Source organism: Macrosteles quadrilineatus, unplaced genomic scaffold, assembly GCF_028750875.1.
Source record: "Macrosteles quadrilineatus isolate MER2022 unplaced genomic scaffold, UCM_ALF_1.0 Scaffold_7__1_contigs__length_78375512, whole genome shotgun sequence".
In the NCBI taxonomy this organism is placed as follows: domain Eukaryota; kingdom Metazoa; phylum Arthropoda; class Insecta; order Hemiptera; family Cicadellidae; genus Macrosteles; species Macrosteles quadrilineatus.
In genome coordinates this window covers 43,224,542-43,238,795 of record NW_026542600.1, presented here as the reverse complement: position 1 = coordinate 43,238,795, position 14,254 = coordinate 43,224,542, and the positions used below count along the sequence as shown (strand labels likewise).

General features: G+C 32.5%; 1 protein-coding gene across 2 annotated transcripts; it reads right to left on the bottom strand.

Moving 5' to 3' along the window:
• Window positions 1–1,681: 1,681 nt before the first annotated feature.
• LOC128998586 (uncharacterized) lies at window positions 1,682–8,960 on the bottom strand. Of its 2 annotated transcripts, none has more exons than XM_054424788.1 (6): window positions 8,866–8,960; window positions 8,194–8,320; window positions 4,053–4,189; window positions 3,583–3,653; window positions 3,146–3,229; window positions 1,682–2,301 (listed from the first exon to the last, which is right to left on the bottom strand). In XM_054424788.1, the coding sequence occupies exons 2-6, from the start codon at window positions 8,305–8,307 to the stop codon at window positions 2,063–2,065; spliced, it is 645 nt and encodes a 214-aa protein (XP_054280763.1). In that variant the 5' UTR covers window positions 8,308–8,320; window positions 8,866–8,960; the 3' UTR covers window positions 1,682–2,062. The 2 variants fall into 2 exon arrangements, with proteins under 2 accessions (XP_054280763.1, XP_054280764.1); XM_054424789.1 differs by lacking the exon at window positions 8,866–8,960 and adding an exon at window positions 8,703–8,793.
• Between the last annotated feature and the right edge of the window lie 5,294 nt (window positions 8,961–14,254).

Sequence of the window (14,254 nt, the reverse complement as noted above, 5' to 3'; positions counted from 1 at the left end):
CTAAATCCAAACATTGAATGAAATGGGAAACGCTGCACCAGCTGATAGTAGCCTACTCGTTATATCTTTAAACGTTGCCAACCTATTTCCAGGCGTACACGGATTACGTGCATAATAAAAGCACGCTGTTTTGTGTTGTTTGTTTTGAATACTGGTGTGCGGCAAAAAAAAAACGTGCTAGAAAAAAAGTAAGTAAATGCAGCAATTAGCAACTTTCTGTACTATAATTAGGGCAAGCAAGCCCATTTTGTTGGATGACTGTAGGAAAAGTTAATTTACCCATCGCTTTAATACATTTTTGAGTTTAGTCAATAATTCAAATCCTCAGAAAGCATTATAAAACAAATTTTTTTCATGAAGCTATGGTTCTAAACTGCATTTTGGATCGAGTGAGGTCAACTCCTGCAAAGGTCCTATCAAAGAGGCCCTATTGCGTTTGTTTTTACATAAACAATGGATACAGAATAAATATGGACTAAACCCCATTAAAAAGTGTTGAAACCTTAAATCTATTAACTTTTTATCACATTCTCCATGTTAAAATGAGACAGTCTAAAACATAAAAAATACAGCTCTCGTGTTGTATTGGGGGAGTATAGAATGTATTATTTCCCTTCCCTTAAAGCCTATTTTTATTTAAGTGTAACAATTTGCTAATCACACTACCAAACCAACCTTTTATCCAATAATAATTAAATATAGAATCTTCTGTTTTTTTTATTTATTTATTTTTATTGTCCTAGGACGCTAGGGGTGAGCCCGGGATTGTTTTTCACATTACTTCAGGCTAAACCTAGGGGTTGCGGCATTATCACTTGGATAAAATCCATTGGTAACTTGGTGATTTGGCGGGATTTGAACCCATACCTCAGGAACTGAAGTCCTGCGCTCTACCACTACACCAGCTCGCTCCCTCAAAGAATCTTCTGTATTAAAGAATTGATATGATTAATGCAGTTTGTCTATTCAATTAAGCAATTTCAAGATACATCGTCATTAAGTCCCAGCTCTATGTACATCCCATCACTAGTCGTATTTGTAGCTTAATATTTTGTCTACTCATAAGACTGAAACTCTAAAACTGAAAACTGGGACTGATTAATAGTTACATGGTATAACATTGGCTTTCATATGGAATCCTTATAAAACAGCACTAACTTGAGAGGGGGAGCTAGATTTAGTACCCCAACGACATTACCAATATTTATCAAAATAATTTTTATTTGCTCAACATTTTGGAAATCTGTCACAAGTCTTCTTCTAGTTATTGGTAATTTGTTTTCAATATTGTTCTAAGATTATCCCTTAAGCTTAGGGAGCTTACTCTAGCATTCTAAACATGGATGGCTAATCTATACATAATTATAGATGAATTATTTAAGTACAGAATATATTTATAGACTACAATGTATCTTTACCCACTTACTAACTGACCTTGGAATATTTGGTGCCTTGGTCTAGAGCAGCGAAGTTTGGAAAAGATCTTTTGCTTAGTCTATAGTTATACAGGGCGTTTTTTTTTAACTTGCTTCTTTATTTTATGTAACTGCTATTGACGTAGGGGCCCCAATAGTTAAGTTCTTATTCACCCCCTACCCTAAATTTAAAATGTTAACATTGCAAGGTACCCCTTGTGTGCACTAACTAATAGATGTTTTTGGTGTGGTAAAAAATAGAAAAGTTGAATAAATATATATTTTATTTGTTGGTTTTACAGTGGCGATAAATACAACCAATAAGTATTTGCATTTAGTGAAAGTATGTATACTGAATAAGTCTAAATATACAATAAGGTTATCGAGATCCAATGAGACTTTTTTAATAAAAAAAAATGGTCTGCATGAAAAGTTAATAAATTATCTATGGTTGAGGTATACGCATTCCATCACTAAAATGAGACACAATCGTTACAAAATTGCTTGTCCTCTTAAGTAGAAAAAGCTCTTATTACTACTATACAAAAATCAACATTTTCATTTTCTTAACCAATTCAACGATCTTCGGCTACTAAAAAGATACGAAAATGTGTCAGAAATCAATACGTTTCCGTACTAGGCTGGGGTTAGAGTTCGTGGCGGCTTCGATGGCCAGGCATGTGGTTGAAGAAAGGATTCTCCGGGGTCAAGCACAGCTGTTGGGTGACGCACTTGTTGGGAAGTTTCATCGGCAGCACGATGTACTCGTGGTTCTTGATCTTGTTTTCATCCACGATCTCTTCCACCTTCCGGAGACAAGATAGTCCAATTGTCGTACAACTCGAGGACACCCCGAAGATTAGTTGATGGTCCACTCCGTCACAGTCTGTTGGAAAAGAATAACGGTAAAGATTTGGAACAGAAGGGTCATAGTTGTATACATTCAAAGCGAAAAGATATTAAAATATTTAAGGATTATTGCGGATATGTTCTAGAAGTTTATGTGACAATTCAGCATCAGGAATCTACTCCCGTCTTTAAGTTTTAAAGTACAAAATCATTAAGAGATTAGTGCATAAACCCAAAAAAAAACCTGGAAAAAGACGAAAAACCCACCAGTAAACTGTACAGTAAGCAAATAAATAAAAAACAAAAAAAATCTGTACAAATGTTTAGTATTAATTATTAATTAGTATTAGTAATTAGTAGAAGGTGGACCAACACATCGCATAAAATACAAGCAACAATATTTTAAGAGCAGACAAACCATCTATGGTTTATACACTTTTGTAATCATGAAATTTTTTAATCTATTTAAAATGTTTGACAACTGGTTTTAAACTAAGTTTGAACCATCTTCGAGCTGTACATGCATGTTCTACTTTTGGCATCTGAAGAAGGCTGACGAAGCTTATTTCAAATAATTATAAACAGAGAAGATCATTGCGATATTGTATTATAATCACAATATTCAGTTCACCATGTAACTTTATTATAATCTAAAGTTTAGAACACTAGAGATACAAAATTATCAATACCAAAAAGAATTAGGTAGTAATTTAATTAAGTGACAGTTTCTTATGCTCACATATATATAAACAAATAAATACCGGTAAGGGTATTTATATTTCGATGTCATAGTTTGTTTTGGAACAAGAACCATTATCTAATATTCATGTTTTAGATGTATAAAATCACAAGATGTATCGTTGTCCACTGATTACACTTACCTCCATACTCGAAGCACCTATACACGAGGTAAGTGTCACACCCTGCATAGCCAAACACGGTGTCCGTGTAGGTGCAGTAGGGAGCTGTCAGACAACATTTTACACATATTGGTAAGTTAAGTGGGAGAAATGGTAATACTATACCTAAGTGGTAAAACAACACAGTGGTAATTATCAAGTTTGCTGTCTTCATTTAGAATAATTTGTTCTTACCGAAATATAATCCCAAAAATGTCTATAGTTAGTTGCCAATAACATTTATTGAAAATAATTGACAGCGTTTAAAATATATAACATTTACCCATTCTTGTTCTAAAAAATTGTAGATTTTTGACACTAAACAGAATTTGTTATATACTATGTAAACATTTGAGTGGTTTTGTGGATAGTTTAAGAATAGTAATATGCATTACACTGAATGTCGTTTGTTCACTTACAGCCATACTTCGAGACACCTCGCTCGAAAACAGTTCCTATGAAAGATGCAATTTCTAGAGAGCCGTCGCAACTGAAAATGAGAATCATATGTGAATAGATCTAAGTAAAACACTTTTCAAAGAGAAAGAATAACTAGAGACTGTATTTTTGTTGAATAATTAATTACATAAAAAAAATTCAAACATTACATAAGAACAAAATCACAGAAATATTAAACAATGTCCTATAAATGAATAAATAAATTAATAACAATAAATTTCAGTAACAATATCGTTGTAAAAATTGACTCAAGTTAGGACCTTAACCAAACAAAAATTCTTAACACTACAAAACAAAATAAGATTTAATTACAAATTCTTTAGGTGAGTACTTTTTTTACAACAAACTAATCTAAAAAGTGTAGATAAATTATGCTGTTTTAAAGATAAATTAATTTTACACAATATACATATTTTTGTAAATAACTTACTAGACTTTAGCTTCATAGACCTGAAACGTTTCAGGGTCGTCTGGCAGTGGGAAGTAAGTATAGCAAACGTTGTCAAGTACTAAATTTTCCTCAGTCCGTTGTACAAATGTCACAAACAACGGTTGTTCACAGTATGCCTGCAACCATAGTAAGTGGTTATTGAATTAATTAGGGAATATAAAATGAATAAGTATGTTTTGTATGATAAACTCCCACAGCAAATCCTACATTTGGCTAACGATTGAGGAAACCAAATTCAGATAATTTTGATGATGCAAGGTTTCTCAATACTCTATGTCAAAGGAAAAATTTACATTAAACTGGTTTGCGGGTTCATGTTCTGAGTTCCTTGGATACCGTCATAGACATTCCTTTGAGATCTAAGTTGTTCTAGTGACATCTTGTCACCTCGATAGTGAGTTGGTTTTGGCTGAAACGTCGAGACACTAAATTAAGAAGGAAAGGAAAGTGGTTGGCGAAGCTTGCAGTCCCTCCCCTACCCCACTCCTTGATAAACTTGATACATGATAAAATGTACAAAGAAAAACAAAATACTACGCGGTAAGTAAACTTCCGATTTTCTTCAGTCCGTGGATTCCGTAATTAAATTCACTCGGTATATTTTGTCGACGCTAATCACATTAAACTGGCATAGCATTACACAAAAATAGTTCAGGCCAAAATACCACCAACGCCTACAACACATTAAATACATTTCCTTATTATCCTGGAAGTTTCCAACCTGAACCTGGAAGTTTCCTGGAGTTAGTTTCCAGGATTATAAGAAAATGTATTTAATTTATGTTAAATGTATGTTTTAATTTTACGCGTTGTAAAATAAAGCCAGTAATAACCCTTTGAATAACAGACTGGCCAATCTCAAATTAAAAATCGCATTTGACGTAGAATTAATACCAACGAAACGAACAGATCTATATGCGGTCAACCTACATTAGATCAACCTATATTAAGCAATCCTATACCTACAACAATAATAAATTAAGAAATATATTTTTAATAATTGAACAAAATTGTGGCTGAATAGCGTGATAAGAAGGCATGTGTATGATTAGTGGAACAATGATACTTAACCCTCTTTCTTGGTTTCTGCTTTGTGTATCCTTAGTCAATGGTGTAACATAGCTACACCTGTTAGTTACATGACGCAAAGAGAAACAGTCTAAAGAGAGTTACAAGATATTTCTTTATTCATAAGCTACCCATTTCAAGTTATCTTAATCAGGAAGAAAGTCTCTTAAAGTACTGACATCACTATCAATTTTTGGTTCCAAAATCAGCAACGTTTGCTATACTTCAAACGAACCGGTTACTAACAGAGCCCGAATTTTCCATTCAATGTGATTGTTATCTTTTGCAATTTCCTTTCCTCCCTCGTTCCTTTATATCATTGTTGTTGATTGTCATTGAAAGGCCATCAATAGAAACCTGATCTCTGGCCTATAATCGGGGGTGGGTAGAATGAATCTTTCACAAGCATTGGATACTGCTCAATCGAGGTGTGTAGATGTAACTATTTATCTGTTGAAACGGGGAATGTCAGACAACCCGTCACGTTTCAGTAGGGAAAGATTTCAAGCCAACAACTAAATAGCATTGCCTTTGGTAGCAGAAATTCCATCGGCGTAGCCGCTTTTCAATAAACATATCACATAATTAGTGAGCCATTCACAGTCTAAAATCTTTGTTACTTTGATAGTCAATGTGAAATTACTATTTTACAACTTACATCGCACATTCTGGCGGGAACCGACTGCGTTAATTTGCATTCTAAAACTGACTATAGATTTAACATAGGAATGGATTGTACGGTTCTATCCATAGTCAATGGTGTCAGATGGTCAATGAAGGTATGTTTTTTATTTATATTTTTGGCCCCACCTATCCTGGGATGCTAGGTTCTAGCCCAGATCCGTTTTTAAGTTACTTCAGGATAGGACTAGAACATTATTACATTGATAATATCTATTGATGGTTGGCAGGATTTGAATCGGGGACCCGATTCAAATCCTGCCAACCTTCTATACAGCTTGATATCGTATCATGATTTTTTGTCCTAGAACGCTAGGCACGGGCCTGGAATTGTTTTTCACATTACTTCAGGCTAGACCTAAGGTTTGCGGCATTATCACTTAGATAAAATCCATTGCTGATTTAGCGGATTTGAACCCGGAACCTCTTGGACCGAAGTCCTGCGCTCTAACCACTACACTAGCTAGCTCCCCCATCGTATCATGATGCCAATCACAAAAATTGTCAAACTCCATAGCTTCAGGTCAGTTATCCTTGAGCTGCCTAATTGCACTTGTGACCTAACCTACCCAGATTATTTTATCATTGCCATACAATTACCTATCCCTTTATAATTTCAGGGGACTCTTATACAATATTACTTTAAATATTCTTACAGCAGTTTATAAACAATGGTTACGGATTTAACCAATGACATGTCAACAAACATGCTAATTGTATCTAACCACCTCAACATACAGCTCATACATAATTACTCAGCTGTTTAATCCAAGTAGTGTGCAGTAATGCGAATATAAATTGCTTATGAAACAGACTCTGTCAAGAAATTATTGGCTTACCTCAAGCTTAAAGCCTAACAACTAGTAAAACGATTGTTTAGTTTAATTGAACATGTTCGGAATAAATATAAGATTTCTCTTCTGTAACTATTCATTATTAAAGCTCTAGGCCTATTACGAAAATTTTGTTCGCGAGATATAAATAAATAGCAACTATTTTAGTTTGCATTGTTGGTTAAGTAACACTAAACAAGAATAGAGTAGATCAAATACCAGGAAACCTCACTTAAACTTAATTGTTTGTATTTATTAAACAGCTGTTCATTATTCCAGTTGCAGGAAACCCCCATCCCGGTTTCGTGGCGACAGCCCTTACACAAACTAGGACTTCCTCCTCAACTCTTATATCATTTAAAGAAATTGAGTTATTGTGTAGTGTATAATTTTGTAGCCTTAAATTTATTAATAACAACTCAAATAAGCTAGTGTATTAAACATAAACTAATACAACATTCTTTATTCTCTTTTCAATTTATCTTATTGCATGGAATATAATAAGTTATATTTTCTTTTGAGTAATTAAGGCTTAGGCTTGTATCATCGGGGGTATTTTTATGTTTTATTTTAATTCGTAATTTTTATTTTGCACTTTTACTTCTTTAAAATGTAACTTATTGCATTAGGTGCATGTTCTAGCTTTTTGAAAATCTTTGGTAGTGAAGAAAAAACAATATGGTACATTATAGTGGATGGTGGTGAAATGGACATTCATTTGACTACCTTTGAATCACTTGAACTTGGCTTTATCTAAATCTTGTTTAAAGCCGTGTGTAAGCATAACCTTGGTAAAATAATTCTTGTGTAACTTTCTTTGTTTGACCAACATATTCCAATGTAATGTGCCCAAATAATATGTATATATATCCTATCCATATGTCCAATGTAATGTTTTCCAATGTAATGAGCCCAAATAATATGTATATATATCCTATCCATATGTCCAATGTAATGTGTTCCAATGTAATGTGCCCAAATAATATGTATATATATCCTATCCATATGTCCAATGTAATGTGTTCCAATGTAATATGTTTTCTCTCTTTCATAAGAAAGCCAGACAATAGCATGTAAATAAATCACTAAGGTATCTACATCTATTACTAAGGTATATCTAATTTATACCCTGGCATTCGTCAAAATGGTTTAATCAGTCCCATTTCAAATATTAATTTGCATTAGTGCCCAAATACAAAGGTATCAAGATGAAATATCGATAAAGATTTAAACCCATATCACCGTTTATAATTTTCATGTTCCTATGTTTTTTATTTGTCATTTTTGACTGATCTAGATGTGTCTAATGGAAAAGTTAGAACACAACGTAGATATACGTTTATTGGTGCAGTCTAGATCAACTTAACTTCAAAAGCTTAACTGGCAACAAAATTTGAAAATCAGTTAGTGTTCTGTAGGCTATTCTTAATATATTTTTATAGTTTAGCCAAAGCAATCTTAATTCAATTCCTCTCAAGTTGACAAACCTATAATCTACCTGAAGACTTAACCTAAATTAAATGAGTGGGAATACTTACATTATTGACTGTGAAGTCAATCGCGTTGATGTTTCTTCTGCAATGCCTGTTGTTCCTCTTGTAGGCTAGGGCCGTCGCTGCCAAAACGAGCAGAAGGAACACGGCACGAGTCATCTCACACCATTCACTGAATTCAGACCAAAGAACAACTTAATATCATCAAGAGGAGAATTACGGTTAATTGCTGTGGAAAAGCCACATTGAAAAACTACGTTGTTTACGTCAATATGAAATAAAGAGCCATTTAAGTCATGAAAGGTGTTTTTGGATATATTAAGACCTTAAGCACTAATAGTTTTACGTAATTAAACTTTGATCAAAACACAACACCAGGAACACTCTACACCCCGTTAAGGTATAAAATCAGTATAAAACACGAATATTTCAAACATCGTAAAATGTATAACATTTCATATTTATTTTTGTAGTAGGCATAACTCAAATATGAAATGTATTAATCAAAACTTGGCATCAATCAATCGTTAAAACGTTTTCCAATGTTTACTAACTCGTGTGAATTTGTTTACATCCTTTTATAGAAGCTCCATAGCTTTAAGCTATATCGATGATGTTGCACAACAAATTCAAACCCCAACCCAACATGCTACTATGACACAAGAAACACACACTACTAATGACAATTGACACATGAAATATAGATTAAATAAATACCTAAACACTAATTAAATCAGATTTCACGCTGAAAAGGTAAGAAAATGAATCTGAAGTGGTTGTTATCGCTTCCATCTCACGGTCGTAAATTGATGCGATCCCAAGGCAAATATTTAATGAAAGCGGGTGCTAACGTAGGTTCATTTTACGTGCAAGAACACTCAAGACTTCATATTTCTTTGCAGGAATGAACTATTTAGGTCAAACTCTACGTGAAACTGTTTTAATTATAAATATAGTTCTATTAATATAAAAATACATTATTTGATACATATTCATGCTCTAATATTGTTTTAAGAGTTTTGATTTCCTAAAACTGTTTAGGTGAAACGTTCTAAAAAGTAAAATATGCCAATGCAATATAGACGAATTATTGTTGTGGATATGCCTATTGTATATGAAAATTAAGAAAATAAGTACAGAAGTTCTAAAAATGTATAAAAAGTGTGTGCCTTTCTTACATTATTACAGAAAATTGTTTAATATCAATAAATTTTACTGGAATTAGAATACAATTGATTTAACATCGTTGTACAGTACTAAGTATTTGTAATGTAAATATTTAAAATTTGTTGGATTGATTTTTGAGAATTGGTTGTTTTTTGAGTTAATGCAATTTGGTTACAAATTTTTTTCTATAATTTATTCTCACAAATATTTTACTATCCTCAATACTTCACCTAAAGCAAAATATAAACCAATGGCTCACACCAAATACATTATTTAGGAATTTATTCCTACTGTCCCTTTTTCCAGAAATCATCTTGTCCCTATAAATATTGAATATTGTTACATTTAAGTAGAAAACTCAGATAAAATAAAAAATCTAGCTTTTGAAAGTTCATAAATTTTTTTACACCACTTCAATTCCTTTAACATAATTTATCAGGCCTAAGCCTTTGCATTTTATTGTTGCTTTTTTCGTGAAGCTATGCAATAATTAATTCATTGACCACAAATTAAAACCTCCAGCCTTTTAAATTGTTCAATTGTAATTTTAGACGAAGATACTGTTAAATGGACCAATATTTTCTACAAACAAGACAGATAGGAAGGTTAATTTACAGGTTGGTAAAAAAAAAACAGATATGTGTTTATGTATATAGTTTTCTCAGTGGTATGTCGTTTATGGTTTAGGACCGTATTTCTTGAAATTTGAACCAGCTGATAACGTTCCAACAGATTTAGGTAAGATCAAAGTAAGTAGGTAAGATCAAAGTAAGTCAAAGGTAAGTTAAATATTAACTGTTGTGTTTACACTTTGACATAAATGAATAGCCAATCAGTCCTGTATGGTGTGTAGTGAAGATTAAACGCGGGCGTCCGAAAACACTTCAAAATAATTTTAGGAAAATAAATGATAATACCCTTTATTTAGAGGTTAAGTAATAACATAAACTAGTATACATGTTGCTCGAATTCGAGCAATTGCTAAGTATTACAGGCGTTATTTTAAAACGAATAACAGTAATAATTTTCTGATGACTGAAAGAATAGATTCAAAGATTATGGAAATACTCAAGATGTACATAACATATCGATATAATCAACATTTCTTGTAAATATCTTAACATTTTTCAAAAGCTTGTCTTGTTTTTTAGTGTTTTCTACAACCTTACTCATAACCGCATTAGGTTGTCCATAAAACGATAATAAAAAAAAACATTATTTGTATTTATTCTCATAGTTTGCAAATCGGCTCTTTCAATGATTGCTAAGAAATGCAGCACAGTGTTAATTCAGTTTTCTTTTTAGTATATCAATTTATCCAGACTCTCTCCCTTTTATCCATTGTAATATTTACGCCAAAACAAATTCAAATCATGATGGAAGGAAACCATGAATTCAAATAGTAAGTATTTCATTTCAACCAAGTCAGTAAATGTTTGTAACAGACTGTTAAATTAGCAAACTTATTGACAGTTTACAATAATTAACATGTTCTTCTTCTCACTTTTAATTTCTGACGACAGCTGGAGTGTCATAACAATATTTGTTTCCCATGTTAATCTTATGGAGAAATACGAAACTTTAAAGGGACCCAGGGCCTCACTCTCTTATTATTTCCCTAAACAGAAAGTTTCCTGCACAACTTCACGTTACGCTCTTTCCAATGACACCAAAAACATGTCAATCGGCTCAGTAGTTTCGGAGGAGTAATTGTCACAAAAAACCTGCTTGCGTATTAAATAAGTATAGATGTTTAAGCAACTAGATAAATAAGATTATTCAAGATAGTTCAACTGCTTATTTAATGTTGATTATGAATGGAATGTGATACAACAATTTTGGAAATAAATAATAACGAAATTAAATTTACAAAATAAATGGGACTCTACTATGTCAACACTTGTTAAGTTCCCCAATAAATAAACAACGCTAATATGAAATGCTTTTCAACTGACAAGTTATCATTAGTTTAAAACGCAGAAAAACATTCCCGGAAAATGTCCTGTACCCCGAGGCATTTTTCCATGACTGCCCAAATAAAAATGTCAGCTGTTTTTCAGCTGGGACAGAGCCTTCCGTATTTTGTGGTTTGCCAATAGTTATTTTTTAGCACATATGTTCCTTTTTCTCAATAACAGCTAAAGATATCGATTTGAATTTTTTCGTGCTTATAAAAGTTGCCTAGATTCATAATTGGAATGAATAAAAACGTCACAATTACCAACAGTAAAAATAAAAATATTAAACATTTTTATTTAAAATTTTAAAGATATGTTTTTGGAGGAAATAAAAAAATTCCAAATAACTGAAAAGGTTATTTTTTTACATTCCAAATGTGCAGAAAGGATAGATCTGTCATAAAAAAACAGGAGTCAGCTATTTTTAATATTATTTAATAAAAAAGGTACATATGTTAATATGGATGAGGATAGGGCGCACCAACCCCCTTAAAATCTACTAATTTAGTATGCTGAAGATTTTTTGGTACGAATAATAGATACAGAAAAATCTAAAATAATTTAAACAGTTTGATGTTATTTTTATAGAATGTAAATAAACTTAAAAATCCAACTAGGCATTTGGAAGCTTGCTTAGTTTGCCGGTTTGCTGTGGCGGGGGTGTTTTTCATATAAAAATAAAGTATAAAGTGCTATGAACAATGCATGTTGTAACTAACATACTAGATAGCCTACAACGCATTGACAGACATACTCTGGACACAGAAAATAGTGGTTTTCTGCTTGTGTAGATGATAAAAACTTGTTGTTTAGTACACATTTTAATATTCTACAACTACACAGTGCAATTTTCTAAAATTATGAAAATCAATCAATAAACAAGCAATCAATGTATCAAGAGATACCACTTTTTGAAGTACAATTTAGTGTTGTTAAGCTATGTGATTTAAGAGATTACTGATTATGTTTTCCATTCAACGTTTTAAGTCATCAACACAAACTTTGGCTTAATATTTAAGCTTAATAAAAATAATGTAGTGAGATGATCTGTGTAGCTTTGTTACTGAACAAAACTTACTATTTCTTAGCTAGGGTCCTTTAAAAGGCCAATGATAAAAGACAGCTCAGCTTGGTTTCGAACCGACGACCTTTTGATCAGTAGGCAAGAATCTACCCAGCTATGTAATAAACTAAAATGTGTATCTACAAATTACTAAATAGGTTATTGATGGTTATATACTATAGAGTTTTATCTTTATTAAAAAATGAACCGTGACTAGCTTTGGCTAGATTTGTGTCTAAATTTTGTTAGGTTCTAGGAAATTTCTCATCTGAGAACGGAGTGTGATTACAAATCTCAAAACGACGTTTCTTTCTAATTGAGGTGGAAAACGTGCTTATTAATCTCTTTAATAATAGACATAGGATAATATATTGAATTAGTTATAATAAAGACAACACGGGAGACAACGTTTTGATTTTAGCACTTTCAATCATCAGAGTAACGAATATGAGTCAAATAAATATGTGACATACGGATACATTTTCATTTGCAACTTAAGTTAAGTATATATTTCAACTATATATTTGTACTGGAATTTCCTCAAATGAGTTCACTTTCAAATTGCACTTCTGTAGTGTCCCGCCTACCACTAAACTTTGTTGTTCGTGTGATTTTTGTCCTAGGACGCTTGGCACGAGCCCGAGATTGTTTTTCACATTACTTCAGGCCTAGGGGTTGCGGCATTATAACTTAGATAAAATCCATTGGTGATTTGGCGGGATTTGAACCCGGGAACTCAGGGACCGAAGTCCCACGATCTAATTACTACACCAGCTCGCTCCCCAGTAGGCCGTGTGATGATATCTCAATATTAGTGCAAAGATATTGTAACACTGTTTTCATTGGTCATCCCATAATTATCAAGTGGCCAATGGTAAAAGTGGTCTAATATTTACGTTCATCAAGGAACGATATTGCTACAGCTCATGGGGGTCCACAATACCAGGGGGATGAAAACCTGTATTTTAGATTAGCCAGCATTAAAAAACATTTGCTTAAGTACATTGATCATAATAAATATAAAATTAATTATTCCCAAAAAAAATTTAAACCATAAACCATATTAATTTTTTTTTTTATATTATGTTTACGTTTGATTCAGAATAGAAACCGATTGATAATTTTCTGGGTTTGTAATAATCTTGTGATAAGCTCAGAAAGGGAAGCGGACCTTCACAAAATATCATTAAATAGGGTGGTTTATATGGGGTTGTGAATGAAAGTGGAGTATATTTTAACGACCACTATTACAATTTAACTTCATTTTAAAATGTTATTTTTGCCACACTACATTGTTTTAATAGACTTTCCACGCATGAAATCAGTCCAGAAAACAGCTGTTTGCAACCTGCTTATGGGTTTCATTACATTCCACTGTACTGCAATGGATTTTTACCGGACACCAGTCTGATTATAATTGGCAATAAGTCAACGAATCAATAAACGAAAACATAACGTTAGAAGTTGTGAGTAGTGTTTGTTACTGAAAATATTTGATCGTAATCTGGACTATCCAATAGATTGGTATTTAGCGGAGATTCCGTAAATGTACGAAGGCTTCCGTAGTTAAGTCCCTTTAGTCAGTGGAAATATAACAGATTTGTTCAGTTTTTTTATTGTTAGGTTAGTTTTGAGAAGCATGGCGAAAAATATCGGAAGTTACTCGTCCAAAATGTGTTCGTACTCGTATGGTAAACACCTATCTTCTGGACTAGTGACGTAATATACTTAAAAAAACTAACATGATTTAAAATTGCATTAAAAATTAAATGCCAAATTTGGCAAACCCCTTCGCTTGAATTAACTCTAATATTGGAACATTCCTATTTTGTGATGAGTATGATATTTGAAACGGTTTGATAATTTATGTCCATTTAGGACTACAAAATTAAGATCATACATCTTCATACAAAATAAA